Source organism: Manacus vitellinus, unplaced genomic scaffold, assembly GCF_001715985.3.
Source record: "Manacus vitellinus isolate BGI_N305 unplaced genomic scaffold, ASM171598v3 scaffold_24_pilon, whole genome shotgun sequence".
Taxonomy (NCBI): domain Eukaryota; kingdom Metazoa; phylum Chordata; class Aves; order Passeriformes; family Pipridae; genus Manacus; species Manacus vitellinus.
In genome coordinates, this window is record NW_021939798.1 from 8,721,335 (window position 1) to 8,733,399 (window position 12,065).

General features: G+C 45.1%; 1 protein-coding gene across 1 annotated transcript; it reads right to left on the minus strand.

The window, feature by feature from the left end:
* Positions 1–1,888: 1,888 nt before the first annotated feature.
* On the minus strand, positions 1,889–11,118 carry UTP6 (UTP6 small subunit processome component). Its single transcript, XM_018073385.1, has 19 exons — positions 11,024–11,118; positions 10,857–10,941; positions 10,014–10,055; positions 9,834–9,926; positions 9,648–9,695; positions 9,363–9,426; positions 8,799–8,917; positions 8,272–8,349; positions 7,758–7,839; positions 7,293–7,374; positions 6,466–6,647; positions 5,856–5,935; positions 5,056–5,133; positions 4,711–4,890; positions 3,946–4,026; positions 3,142–3,251; positions 2,992–3,058; positions 2,632–2,704; positions 1,889–2,173 (listed from the first exon to the last, which is right to left on the minus strand). The coding sequence occupies exons 1-19, from the start codon at positions 11,113–11,115 to the stop codon at positions 2,016–2,018; spliced, it is 1,794 nt and encodes a 597-aa protein (XP_017928874.1). The 5' UTR covers positions 11,116–11,118; the 3' UTR covers positions 1,889–2,015.
* Between the last annotated feature and the right edge of the window lie 947 nt (positions 11,119–12,065).

A 12,065-nucleotide genomic window follows, 5' to 3' on the forward strand; every position in this document is an offset into this window, starting at 1 on the left:
CGGTGGGTTGCGGGCAGCCGGCCTGCAGCCGGCCGGCGGTCAGGGGCAGACGCGCGGGCTCCGGCCGAGCCCTCAGGGCGGCCCCGCTGCCCGCCCAGCTCCTCGGGGACCCCCGCACCGGCGAGCCGCCCGTGTCTGAGGGCACCTTGGGCCGCCTGAGGGCACCTCGAACGCCGTCACTGCCCGGCCCTCAGGCACCTCCAACTGCCCGCCCCGCCCGGCCCTCAGGCACCTCGACCCGCACGTCATGCCCGGGCCTCAGGGCACCGCCAACTGCCCCGCCCCGCCGGCCCCTCAGGGCACCTCAACCGCCCGTCACTGCCCGGCCCCGGCCCGGCTCAGGGCACCGCCGCCGGGCGGCCCCGCGGCTGTGCCCGAGGAACCGGGTGCGGCTCAGGGCGGGAGGCTGGGACTGAGGGGGCCGCTGGTCCCGCTCCAGCCCCTGAGGGCAGGCATCCAGTCCAGTCCGCGACCCCACACCACCACGGAGTGGAGACTGCGTCTAGAAATAACAGACCTAAGAGCTGGGAGAAAATACCTTTATGCTCACGAAGCTGGAAATGAAGTCTCAGTACCTCCCCAAGCTCTGCAACAAACTGATTCCCCCTGGCGCTGGCAGCATGCTCAGATAAAGCATGAGGAGATGGGAAGCACCTGGGCTGAGCAGCTGTGGCAGGTGTCAGGCAAATGAGCTTTCAGGGAATGTGTATCCCTGGGAGGTGCTGCAGGAACTGCCATGAATGGCAAAATTCTGTGAGGAACCAGAACAGGTGAAGAAAAGGGGCCCACTTTCCGAAATGGTGGAGTTACCGGCTTTGCTGGACTTAAAACAAAAAAGCTTAAAACCTTTTGCACTTAAAAGCTTTTAGTTGTGCAACTGAAGGAGCAAGAAGTGATTCAGGAGTAAGGGGCAGAGAGGGTGTAAGTGATTATCAGTAAGGAAATCTCAAGGTCAGACATGAGATGGCAGGGAACTAGTGGGGACATAGGGGATGGCCTGGCTAAAATCCTGAGAAAGACAAAGCAGGATGTGCTTCAGATCTGGCCACAGAAGGAGCAATCTTAACAAGCTGCTGCTCCAAACTTTTCCAGCTAGTCAAAAGTTAATGGAATTCGTTGCTTGAGAAAGCTGCAGCTTCTATTTGAGTGAAAAATCTTGAAGAAGTATTTCCCTGTATTGTCATTATGCCACCCTTCAGTCACTGGGAAATTACATGAAGGAACTATTGCTGTATGTTCCTCTACTTTCCTTATGTTTCCCTACTGATCCAAGGATATGCTGATTTATTGGGTTTGACATGGGAAAATGTGGCTCTATAAACAGCCAACACCGTTTCAAAAAGCCAGTACCTGTTTTTCAGGCACTGTGGACAGAAAGTTGAAGTGTAGATCAGAACCTTCTGCTCTCACCTCAGGGACAGTGCTAACAGACCTCAGCTCCCCTCTACCTTTCAGTCACTCTCAGGATGCAAACACCAATGCAAGGGGACTGCAGAAGCTGCTTCTGTTTTTGCTGTGAGGATTACAGATGACTTTGAGGCTGGGATACAATAAATACTGTATTTGTACTGATTTCTGATTACCTAATCAAAAGTGTTCCACTTTCAGTTATTCAACTTGGTAAAATACAGAGATCACCCACAGGTATAGTAGTTTCTGTGGGGTTTGGTTTGGGTTTTTTTGCATTTACATGCTGTAATATTCGCTTTCCAGAGTGTAAAAGCTGATGCATTATAACTGTCTGAATGTTTAGGCAGGATGAAGAATTTGCTCTCAGAAGTCTCAATGAGAACACCCTCAGAGCTGCTTTTGCTTTCTCTAACTGTGCACTTGAACCTGCCCCTGGCAAAAGCAACACTAGAAACAACTGAAATGGAACAGATGATTCTTTTTTGTCACACAGAATGTAAAGAAGATAAACTTTAATAAGATCCAGGAACATATTTACCTCTGTACAAAGAAGTTAAAAAAATGTACTGTCACATTACAACAGTAATGTGTAATATTATAGTTTTTCATAAATGTCCAGTTTGCAATAAAGTGTATTTGGAAATAAAATCTTCCACCAGGTCTCCCTGCAGCATCTTCATAGCTCGCCAGTGAATGCTCCCACAGTTTTCTGGTTTGCCTTGGGGATGACTGAGCTCTTCCTTGACATAATCCAGCCAGAGATCTTTGAAAGAAAAATGGAAGTTCTGGTTATATTTTAACTGCATATTACTTAACAAACAAACCTAACTAGAAACTCCTTTTAAGTGTCTTTGATGTTAATGCAATAAGGCTTATTTCATGAAACTACAGTGTCCTGCACCTTGAGGAGCAAAACCCTGGGTTCTATTCCCAGCTGGAACACTGATGTCTTAAGAAATAATGCAACAATGCCAGTGTCAAAACCTGATTTGCTCCCAGTGGTGCTGAAGCCATGGCAGTGCCCATGACCCTGGGCTGACAGCAGAGGGTCACTACAGTGTCCTACACTTAACAGCACAGAAGAAATAAGCTCTGCCCTGCATGACAGCAAGCACAAGGGCAAAACAAGCAGCTACCTTTTGAAATGGATGGAAATAAGAGGCAGCACTGAATGAATGAATGAATAAATGAATGAATAAATAAATAATAGAATCCCCTTACCAGTATCTGTGGAACCAAACTCCCTCAAGGCACGTTCATAGTATTCTCTCAGATGAAGCATTTTGCAGGATTCCTAACAAAGGAAGGTATTAAAAGGCCATTTATTTTGTACAGAAGTGAATCTGCAGCTTGATTAGATTCTTACAAAGGAAGAGAGTCATGGCAATTACATGCACACACACACACTGCCCAAGATTAGTTACCATGGAACTGGGTTTGTATCACATCCTGGGAATCAACTCGTGAAGACAAACATGAACTGATCACAGACTGACAACACCATTCTGTTTCCTATTTAGATCCAAAGTTAGAAGTGTATTTTACAAATACAAGGCACTAATTGGATATTCAACAACTTACTTGCTCCTTTTCTATTTGGATCATCTTCCTGAAGAAGTCAAGTGAAAAGGGACGATTTTCACACAGGCTGAAATAAAACAAGTAACTTTAGACTTCAAGTCTTTTAACATACACCCTAGAACAATCTGGTTTGAAGGCTTTACTTGTTACCTGGTAAAAACTTTTTTAACTTTCTTATAACCACCACTTCTGTAAGTCCAGTCGAGATACATTTCTTTCATAGTCACAGATTCAGCAGGAGTTGTGGCACGTAAGGATCTCTGCAAGTTTAAAGGGAAGAAAAACACAAAACAAAAAATAAAACCACCACATACCTACAATTAAAAGGCATGCCCTCATCAGGCATCTGAAATAAAGCAGATCTCCTAAGTACATTTCTCCTCCAATAATCCACACAGCTGGCAACTGGCATTTCCTTAACACCCTCCATGCAGAGGGTTTCCCAATGCTCTACAAACAGCTGAATTCAAGCTTCCATCTGAAATATGTGTTTTATATTGTAAAAGGGGGAAAAAACCCACTACCCAACATGCCAGGCAAAGAGGAAATGTTTTGCCCTAAGATATTGAGGAAATTTATAGTGAGATTAAAGTCCCACTTGTGATCTTGAGTTTTCTATAACAAGACTGATGTTTTCACACAGATTGTAAAATTCTCTCTTCCGTGTTCAGATAGGTGTCTGAAACAGAGCAAAAAATTCTAGACCACAAAGTAAGAGTACATCACTGGTTGTGCTTACAAACATCTGTTTCAGAAGAATGGGAATGACATTTGTGCCTATAAGCCTGTGTCCAACTGATTTTTGATAACACACACAGTTTTGCTTGAAATTCTTTGATATCAACACATCCATGACAGAACTGCTGTATAAAGCATTTGTTACATGCTCCATTCACAGACATTGTTCCCATTTATTTACACAGACATAAAAGTAGATTTTGATTAGCCCAGTACCTGGTAGAGAGCTTCTGTGTCCTCCTTGCTGTTTGCTCCTTCGCTCCATTCCACCCAGAGGGTCCACAATGCCAAAGTGCCCTACAGGGGGAGCAGATACATCAAATGCCTAAAATACAGTGACTGATTTACAGACACAGACAGCAACACATCCTCCAGGTTCTGTATTAGCTGCTGTAAAAATGTCCTTTAGGCACAGCTCTTGGAAAGACAACTTTGGGCTGCACCCTGAAATCACTTCTCATTTCCTTCCCAATACTTCTTAGCTGGACAGCTGCATTGCCAGGGATGAGACAAGTTGTTCTGCACCACTGAGCACTGCTGTACAAAGGTAACTTCCAAGAGCAAAAAGTAAAGAAATAGTCACCTTCCTGTTCCATCTCCTCACTCCTTGTGCCCAGGGTTTGAAATGGAACAGTAAGAGAACAAACATCTAACTCAAGGCTTGAAATGACACAATGTGCCAGGACAGCAAATAAAAGGAAGCACATTTTTCAACTAAGACACAAAGAATACCAGCTCACTGCTAGGAGAGCATGCAAAATGTCACCTGTGAGCATTCAGACTTTAAACCTGTGACTTTGAAGTGAATTTACAGTTCCCTAATACTTGGCAACGTGATGTGCATGTGAAATTTTGAGTTCATATATCTGACCTTAAAAATTGTTAGGGACTTTGAATGCCTTGTAAAGGTAAAAAAACCCAAGCAACCAAGCATCAGAGGTTTCTGGCCCGTGTCATGTAAGTCCATAAACCAGCACAGACCTGGGATTTCACGTGTTTAAGGGCTTCTTCAAAACACTGTGTCACATCTTCCCTCTTCAGCTGGATCAGCACCTGCAGCCTCATCTGCCACGTGCCCACGGACAGGCTGAAGCGCCTGGTTGCAGCTTCTGCCACCTCCACAGCCTTCTCAGAGAGGTTGGACTCCAGCAACAGCTGAAGCTGAAAGCCAGCAGATACAGCTCATCACCACAGGAGACTTGGAACACCTTGTTAAAAAGCAAGGCTTTGAACCGAATTGCCCATCAGTGTCTACTCAGAATGCAAAGACAGGCACACAACCAAGGCAGGAAAGCCCCCCAGTCTGTTCTGTGTGTCAGCTCTTACCCACTGCTTATAGAGAGCTTCTGGCAGCAAATTAGACTCATGGGCTTTGTTGAACACACTCAGTGTCCTCTCCAGCCTCTAGAACCAACAGAGAGAAAAAACCCAAGCATTATTCCTGTATATATCAGATTCCATCATTTCTAGAAGCCCAGTGGATTGTCTACCAACATGTCACTGAATATCTAATTATACATTACATATCTAATGCTTTAGGTACCTGCAGACATTCCAAGATAAAGGGGAAATCTGAGCATTTGAATTATTTCTCTTCCTTGAGGAGCAAAGAAAAACATTGCAGTGTTCTTGTGCTCTACTACAAGGGAACCAAACTGCACAGGCTAATTAGTTAATTCAGAGTCCTACCCAAGCACAGATGCACAACTGAACTGCCCACGTGCCAGCACCAAACTTTGCTCAGACTTATTTGCAAGAGTGATTTTAATTCATCCTTTTTTTTGAATAAGCACAGATTTGAAAGACTGTCAGTGAACATTTAAGGTCCCCTCCAACCCAAACCATTCTATGATTAACAAGTTTGCAGTCTCAGCTCTCATCCAAAGAGGTCACTGAACTGACAAGGCTGGTTTATGCCCAGGTTATTCATGTTCAGCCAGGCCATCTGAGAGCCTGACAGTAAAAGTGATCCCCCAGATGGAGACTAAATGATTCTTAGTGATGGCCACAGGTAGACATTTCTGATAAGATGTCAAAATATATTTGCTTCTTGTCTTGCTTCTGGATTACAGAAGTCAATAACAACAGGGATGATTTGTTTGTATGATTTCCTAATAAGCTTTTACCTTTTGCTTTAATTCTTCACTGTTGGTTTTCCTGTTGTATCTCTCTAAGCAAAAAGTGATGTAGCACTTCCACATGTTCTCTGTAGAAGCCAAGGCATAATATCACACTTTACAGAATCACAAGAGTAAGCACAAATATTTAAGAAACACAAAGAATCCAAGCACAGTGTTAATGCCAACTTTGTTTTAAAATGTGGTACTATAAAAGAGGCCCTAGATTTATAACATTAACATTTTAAAATGGCTTCCCAGTGCAAGCTGCAGACAATAAATCTTTGTAAAGAGCATCCAGCTCTTGGTTCAGCTGAGGCTTCACAAGGAATGTTCAAAGTAAGGACAGTGCCAGATGTTGGGAGTTGGATATCCACTCTGGCTACTCCAAACCATTGCTGACTCACAGCTAAGCAGCAATATACTCACATTTCCAGTTAAGCAGCTCCTTCGAGAGCATAAATGCTTTGGAAAATAACCCAAATAACACATAAAATAGATGCCCAAAAGGCACCTTGTAAAAACTGCTCTCCTTCTCTCAGGTATGGCAGAGCCTGCCATCACCTTCAAGACTCTCAAGCACCAGGAACAGCTGTTAAAGGCAGGCAGGGCAGTTCACCTGTTGGCAGAGCTCCCACAGCCTCATCAAAGACTGCACAGCACCGTTCCTCCCTCCGGGCCATTTCTGCCACTTTGCTCTGCTTTGTGGGGTGTCCTGGGGCCTTCAGGGACCCCAAATCCAGCTCACGACGGGCCATGTAGTCCCAGGTCAGGGGATCATCAGCATAATTGGCCTGCAAACTGAACACAGCGTGTCTGTAACAGCCCACAGCCACCGTCCTGCAGCCCCGGGTATGTTTAGAAGGGTTGTTATATAAGCTGTGGTATTTGTTTGGTTGTTATATTATGTAAGTATATATATACACTTACTTGCTAAGTAACCAAATGCCAGAGGAAAAAATATTTACTTTCCACAAGAGAAAGACAAAATATTAGCGCTTTTTTTTTCAATATTTAATATGGATATTCTCCAGAAATAACATGAACCAGGCAGGAAACTGTCAAGAGAAATCTTTCTTTCGAGAGGAACAGCTAAAGAAATAAAAGATGCAAAAATGCCACAAAAGTACACGAGGAAAACCCACAGTTCCTGCAGTGAATTTACAGAAACTAAGTGCAGTAATTATTCAGTGACAACTACTTTATATCTAAATTTTTCTGAGCAGCTTTTTAAAGCCCTTCCTGAAGTTAGATATGAGCATCCTTTTCTAAAGAACACACTTGCCTCACCAGAACACTAATTCCTTAATGTTCATTCCCTACAGGAAACAGCCTTTAGTGCTTAAAGTCCTGTCAACCCACTATAAATTAGAGAAGTTATGAGAACATGGTTCTTAAAACCTAAACTAGAACAAAATAAAAACACAACACAAAGCCACAACTCACTTTTCAAGGATTTCTTTTTGCAAATCTTGGGTGAAGTCAAAGAGCTTTGCAATGGAGAGCACAGCCAGCTGGAACTCAACACCTACATTTCAAGAGACAAAAACCCTATCAAACAGAGTATTTGTTAAAGAATTCCTCAGTATATCACATCAGTTGCACACTTTGCATTTTTGGTTTGTTGCTTTTTTTTTTTAAACAATCAAGTTTTGAGACTGGAAGCCCAGCACTGTCACTTCAGCCCAAAAGCTGCTGTGCTGGAAGAGGTGTCAGCCTGCAGGAAAGACATGAAATCAGAACCATTAGTTTTTTCTCTGGCATTATGCAGGTTCTACTGAAGAAATGGTGTATTTGAAAAGGTATCTTAGTTGTGTGCATTGGAGCTAAGTCTGTCAGTATTACCTACTGCAGAGCTGGGTTAAAGATGACAATTTTCTTATTGAATAAGTCCAAGAAATATTAAATCACCTTTAATTTTCTGAGTTGCATCCCTGTAGACTATTCGAGCCATTTCCCCATTGAGAATCTCTTCAGAGTAATTGAATTCCCCCTGCAATATCAAAAATATCATTGAAAAAATTATTTTCCTTTCTCAGCTATCATTTTTCCCAACAGGGAAAAAAAATCAGAAGATATCAATGTTTTCCTTCATCTAAGTCTATTTTTATGTAATTTGCACAAGTCAACTATAAAGAAATGAAAGACAGTAAGTTTAACTACTCCTTTCCAGAAATTACTATTAATTTTCAGACTGGGGAATGTAATAAAAAGATTTTAGAATTGCAAACAAAAATCAGTGTATGAAGTACTTGAGCTGAGCATCAGCAAACACTTGAAGAGCTCCCATAGGCACAGCACATGAACAAAAACTTTCTCTAAGCAGTTGTCAAACAAACCATTAATCCAGACCCCGTGAAACTGTGCACTCAGATGTGTGATACACAAGCAGACAATCTCTCCTAAGGAACTTCAGCTGACCTACCAAGTCCATCTTTGCTTTTTCAAATTCTTTCTTCTCCTTCCTCTGTTTCTCAGCGTGCATCAGCTCCATCCTGAAATACTGCAAGAGTGACAACACAATGAAATGGCTGTGGGGGTTAAGTCATAAAAATCTAAGTCTACAAATGAGGTAGAACAAGCTCTGAGGAGCTACAAATCAGGGCTTTCCCATATCCAAGAGCCTTGGTTTTTAAAAGCTTGTGCACATAACTATATGCCCTAGTATTTATCCAGACATTTCCCACATGTAGCAATGATCATTTCTTAGTCATTATTAAACCTCAACTTGCCCTCAAAGAAAACCAACTTCTCCAACAAAGGCTGGGGATGCCAGACTAACCCTGAGAAATATGTCCAAGCAGGGTTTAACAGCACCTTAGAATGGAATTTTGGGATGGTTTTTTTTAATATTTTTGACATTTTCCTGCTGAGGGGGAAGCAAGTTTTTTTCCTGAGAAATATGCTGAACTGATTTGCTCTGCTGGTTGTAGAAGAAAACCAGGATCTCACCTCTTGATAAAGTTTTGGGCACTCTGGATGGAAGCACAAAGCACGAAGGAACAAGTGCCTGGCACTTTCTGATGAGAGTCGTGTCTCCATTTCCCACTTTGCTGCCATAATCCACAGTGCTGCAAAAGGTGATCCAAATTCGTGAATTTAATCTCTCAGAATGAGCTCAGCATTGGAACAAAACTGATTATCTCCCATGTAAAACCAAGCTGAAGGACAGATCTAAGCAGCTAGGCAGATCCAGGGAGTTTAATCTGGTTTAGCTACAGAGCTAATGATGTCTTCCAAAGCCAGAAAGCAGGTCCTGAGCATTCAGCATCTCCCACCTCTGATGTACCTACTTAGTCCACAGTCTGACTGGGAAATGGTCATTCAGACCTACTTCCCATCACCTTTCTCAGCACAGCCCTGTTAGAGCCCATCTCTCTGAAACAGCAGCAAGGCAAAGAAAAGACAGTGGGACCTTCACCCCAATAGCTTGAACTGAGATCTACAAGAACTTTAACCAACACCACACAATCGACACTGAGGTATTTATGCAACACTCACCACTGTTTTACTTACCTGGCTTATTGGAATGAATGGCCAACATGGTAGAAAACACCTTACTGAGTTGATGTTTTGCATTCTGTAAAAGAAGCAGTTTTGTTTTACCCACTCTGGTACTGAATGGAACACACACATCAATGAAAATCCCAGGCAGATCCAACAATATTATCAAAATGATTTCAGTATTACAGCATGTGGCAGTAAAGTTTGTACCCCTACCCTGAATTCAAGTTCCAGATGCCTGAATAAACACCAATCCACTATCTCAGCTCAGGTAAGATCAAGCATTCGAAAACTCACCCACTGCTTGCAAAATGCAACATGTGAAAGCCAGAGCTGGACATCATCCTGTTGGAAATGAAAAGAGGAAGAGAATCAACTTCACAAGGTACAAAATCACTTGTACATTGACAAGCAAACAACACACCCTTGGTACAGCAACCTGGCATGCAGAAAAAAAACCAACAAAAACTCAAATAAACTTACTTTCCATTTTCCTGTAGCTCTGTTGAACAGGCTGTGCACTCGGTGCAGAATAGAGTGCTCGATTTCCTCCTTCTTAAACGAGTATCCAATGCGCTGGGAGGAAAAAAACATCAATTTTATTGCAGTAGAAAATGTATTTTCCATAAAGTATTTTGCACTCCTAATAACTGACAGACTTACTGCTCGTCTTTTCTTGATCAGTTCCAGCAGATTAATTTCATACTAGAATGGAAAGAAAAATAACATTTAAAACCAAATGAAGAGACATCCAACAGCAAGGAAAAAAAAATCCAGATAAAGTTTGTTAGAGCTGATGGACAGGTGGACAATAAAAATTACAAACAGGAAAACCTAGGCAATAATTTTTTGACTGGGTATTTCTAAGACTGGATGAAATTAATATTAAAGATTTCTACTGCATGTGACATTTCAGACTTGAGCTGTTGGCAACCCATATTCCTAGAATTGTGATGCACAAGCCAAACTTGTAATTAGAAGTTTGTTTAGCCACAAAAAAATTAGCACCGTAAAATATCCGGAGTTGGAAGAGACCCACAAGAATCATCGAAGTCCAACTCCTGGCCCTGCCCAGGACACCCCAACAATCCCACCCTGTCCCTGAGAGCATCGTCCAAACCCTCCTGGAGCTCGGGCAGCCTTGGGGCCGTCACCACTGCCCTGGGCAGCCTGGTCAGTGCCCAACCACCCTTTTAGAAGCTTTTTCCTAATCTCCAATTTATTAATTCCACTTAACTACAATTTGCACACCGTATCAGGGAACTGGGGGCTCCACATCCCTGGAGAGACAAGAAACCACAGGAGAAGGTCACAAGGGAGAGACGCCTCATCCCAACCTCAGGCACCAAGTCCTGGCTATGCTTCCTGCTCTGCTGCCCACAAGCCGCCCTCAGTGGACAGCAGGGACCAGGCGAGGTGAGGGCACCGAGGGCACGACAGAACCACTCACTTCGGAGCTGGATCTGCAGCGAGGGACGGCCCGCTCTGCTGCGCGGTAAAGCCTACCTGGATGTAATTAATGAAATCCTCCTTCCGCAGCGCTCTCCGCTGTATTTTGTACTCCAGAGCCGAGGCTTTCCTCAGGACGGCCCTGCGGGGATCGGGACGTGAGCGATGGGAGCGATGGGAGCGCCCCTCGCCACGTGCGCCCGCCCGGCCCCGGCCCCGCTCACCGGATCTCGGCGCGAGTGAACAGCCCGACCCGCTCCAGCTGCTCCAGCTCCGGCACCCGGTCCTCCAGCCGCTGCTCGATGCGCTCCGCCATGGCGCGCGCTCCGGAGAGTCCCGCCACAGACCGGCCACAGACCCGGCCCGGCCCGAGGCCGCCGCCGCTTCCGCCGCCCCCGCCCCGGCGGCCGCTCTGCCGCCCCCTGCCCGGCTGGAGGGGCCGCGCAGCACCGCAGTCAGAGTTAGAGAATCCTTCGGTGGGAGCGACTTCTGCAGGTCACCCAGTCCCGCCCCCCTGCCAGGGCAGGGTCGCCTGCAGCAGGTGAGTTTGGAATGTCTCCAGAGAGGGAGAGTCCACGCCCGCCCTAGGCAGCTGTTCCAGGGCTCTGCCACCCGCCATGGAAAGACGTTTGTCTTCACGCTGAGGTGAGACTTCTTTATGGTCATTGTTCCTCGGGCAATGTTGCTGGGCACCACGGAAAAGAGTCTGGCACCATCCTCTGACACCTGACTTGGAGATATTTATATGCATTGATGAGATCCCCTCTCAGTCTTCTCTTCTCCAGACTAAACAAGCCCAGCTCCCACAGGAGGAGGAATGGCAAAGCCAAGCCTGGGACGTGCAGAGACAAAGCAAAGCACCCCGTGAGGGCTCAAGCTGGAATCCGGTGAGGGAGGAGTGTGGCCAGCAGGTTGAGGGAGGTGATGCTCCCCCTCTGCTCGGCCCTGATGAGGCCACATCTGGAGTGCTGGGTCCAGTTCTGGGCTCCTCGGTACAAGAAAGCTGAGGAGCTACTGGAGAGGGTCCATCAGAGGTCATAAAGATGATGAAGGGTCTGGAGCTTCTCTCCTGTGAGAAGAAACTGTGCTGGGATTCCTCCAGGACAAATGGCTCTTCCCCTCCCACATGGCACCTTCCTTCTGTCCACCTTTCAAATTTTTAGGAAAAAATTCTTGATTGGGAGGGTGGGGAGGCCCTGGCACAGATTGCCCAGAGAAGCTGTGGCTGCCCCATCCCTGGAAGTGCCCAAGGCCAGGTTGGATGGG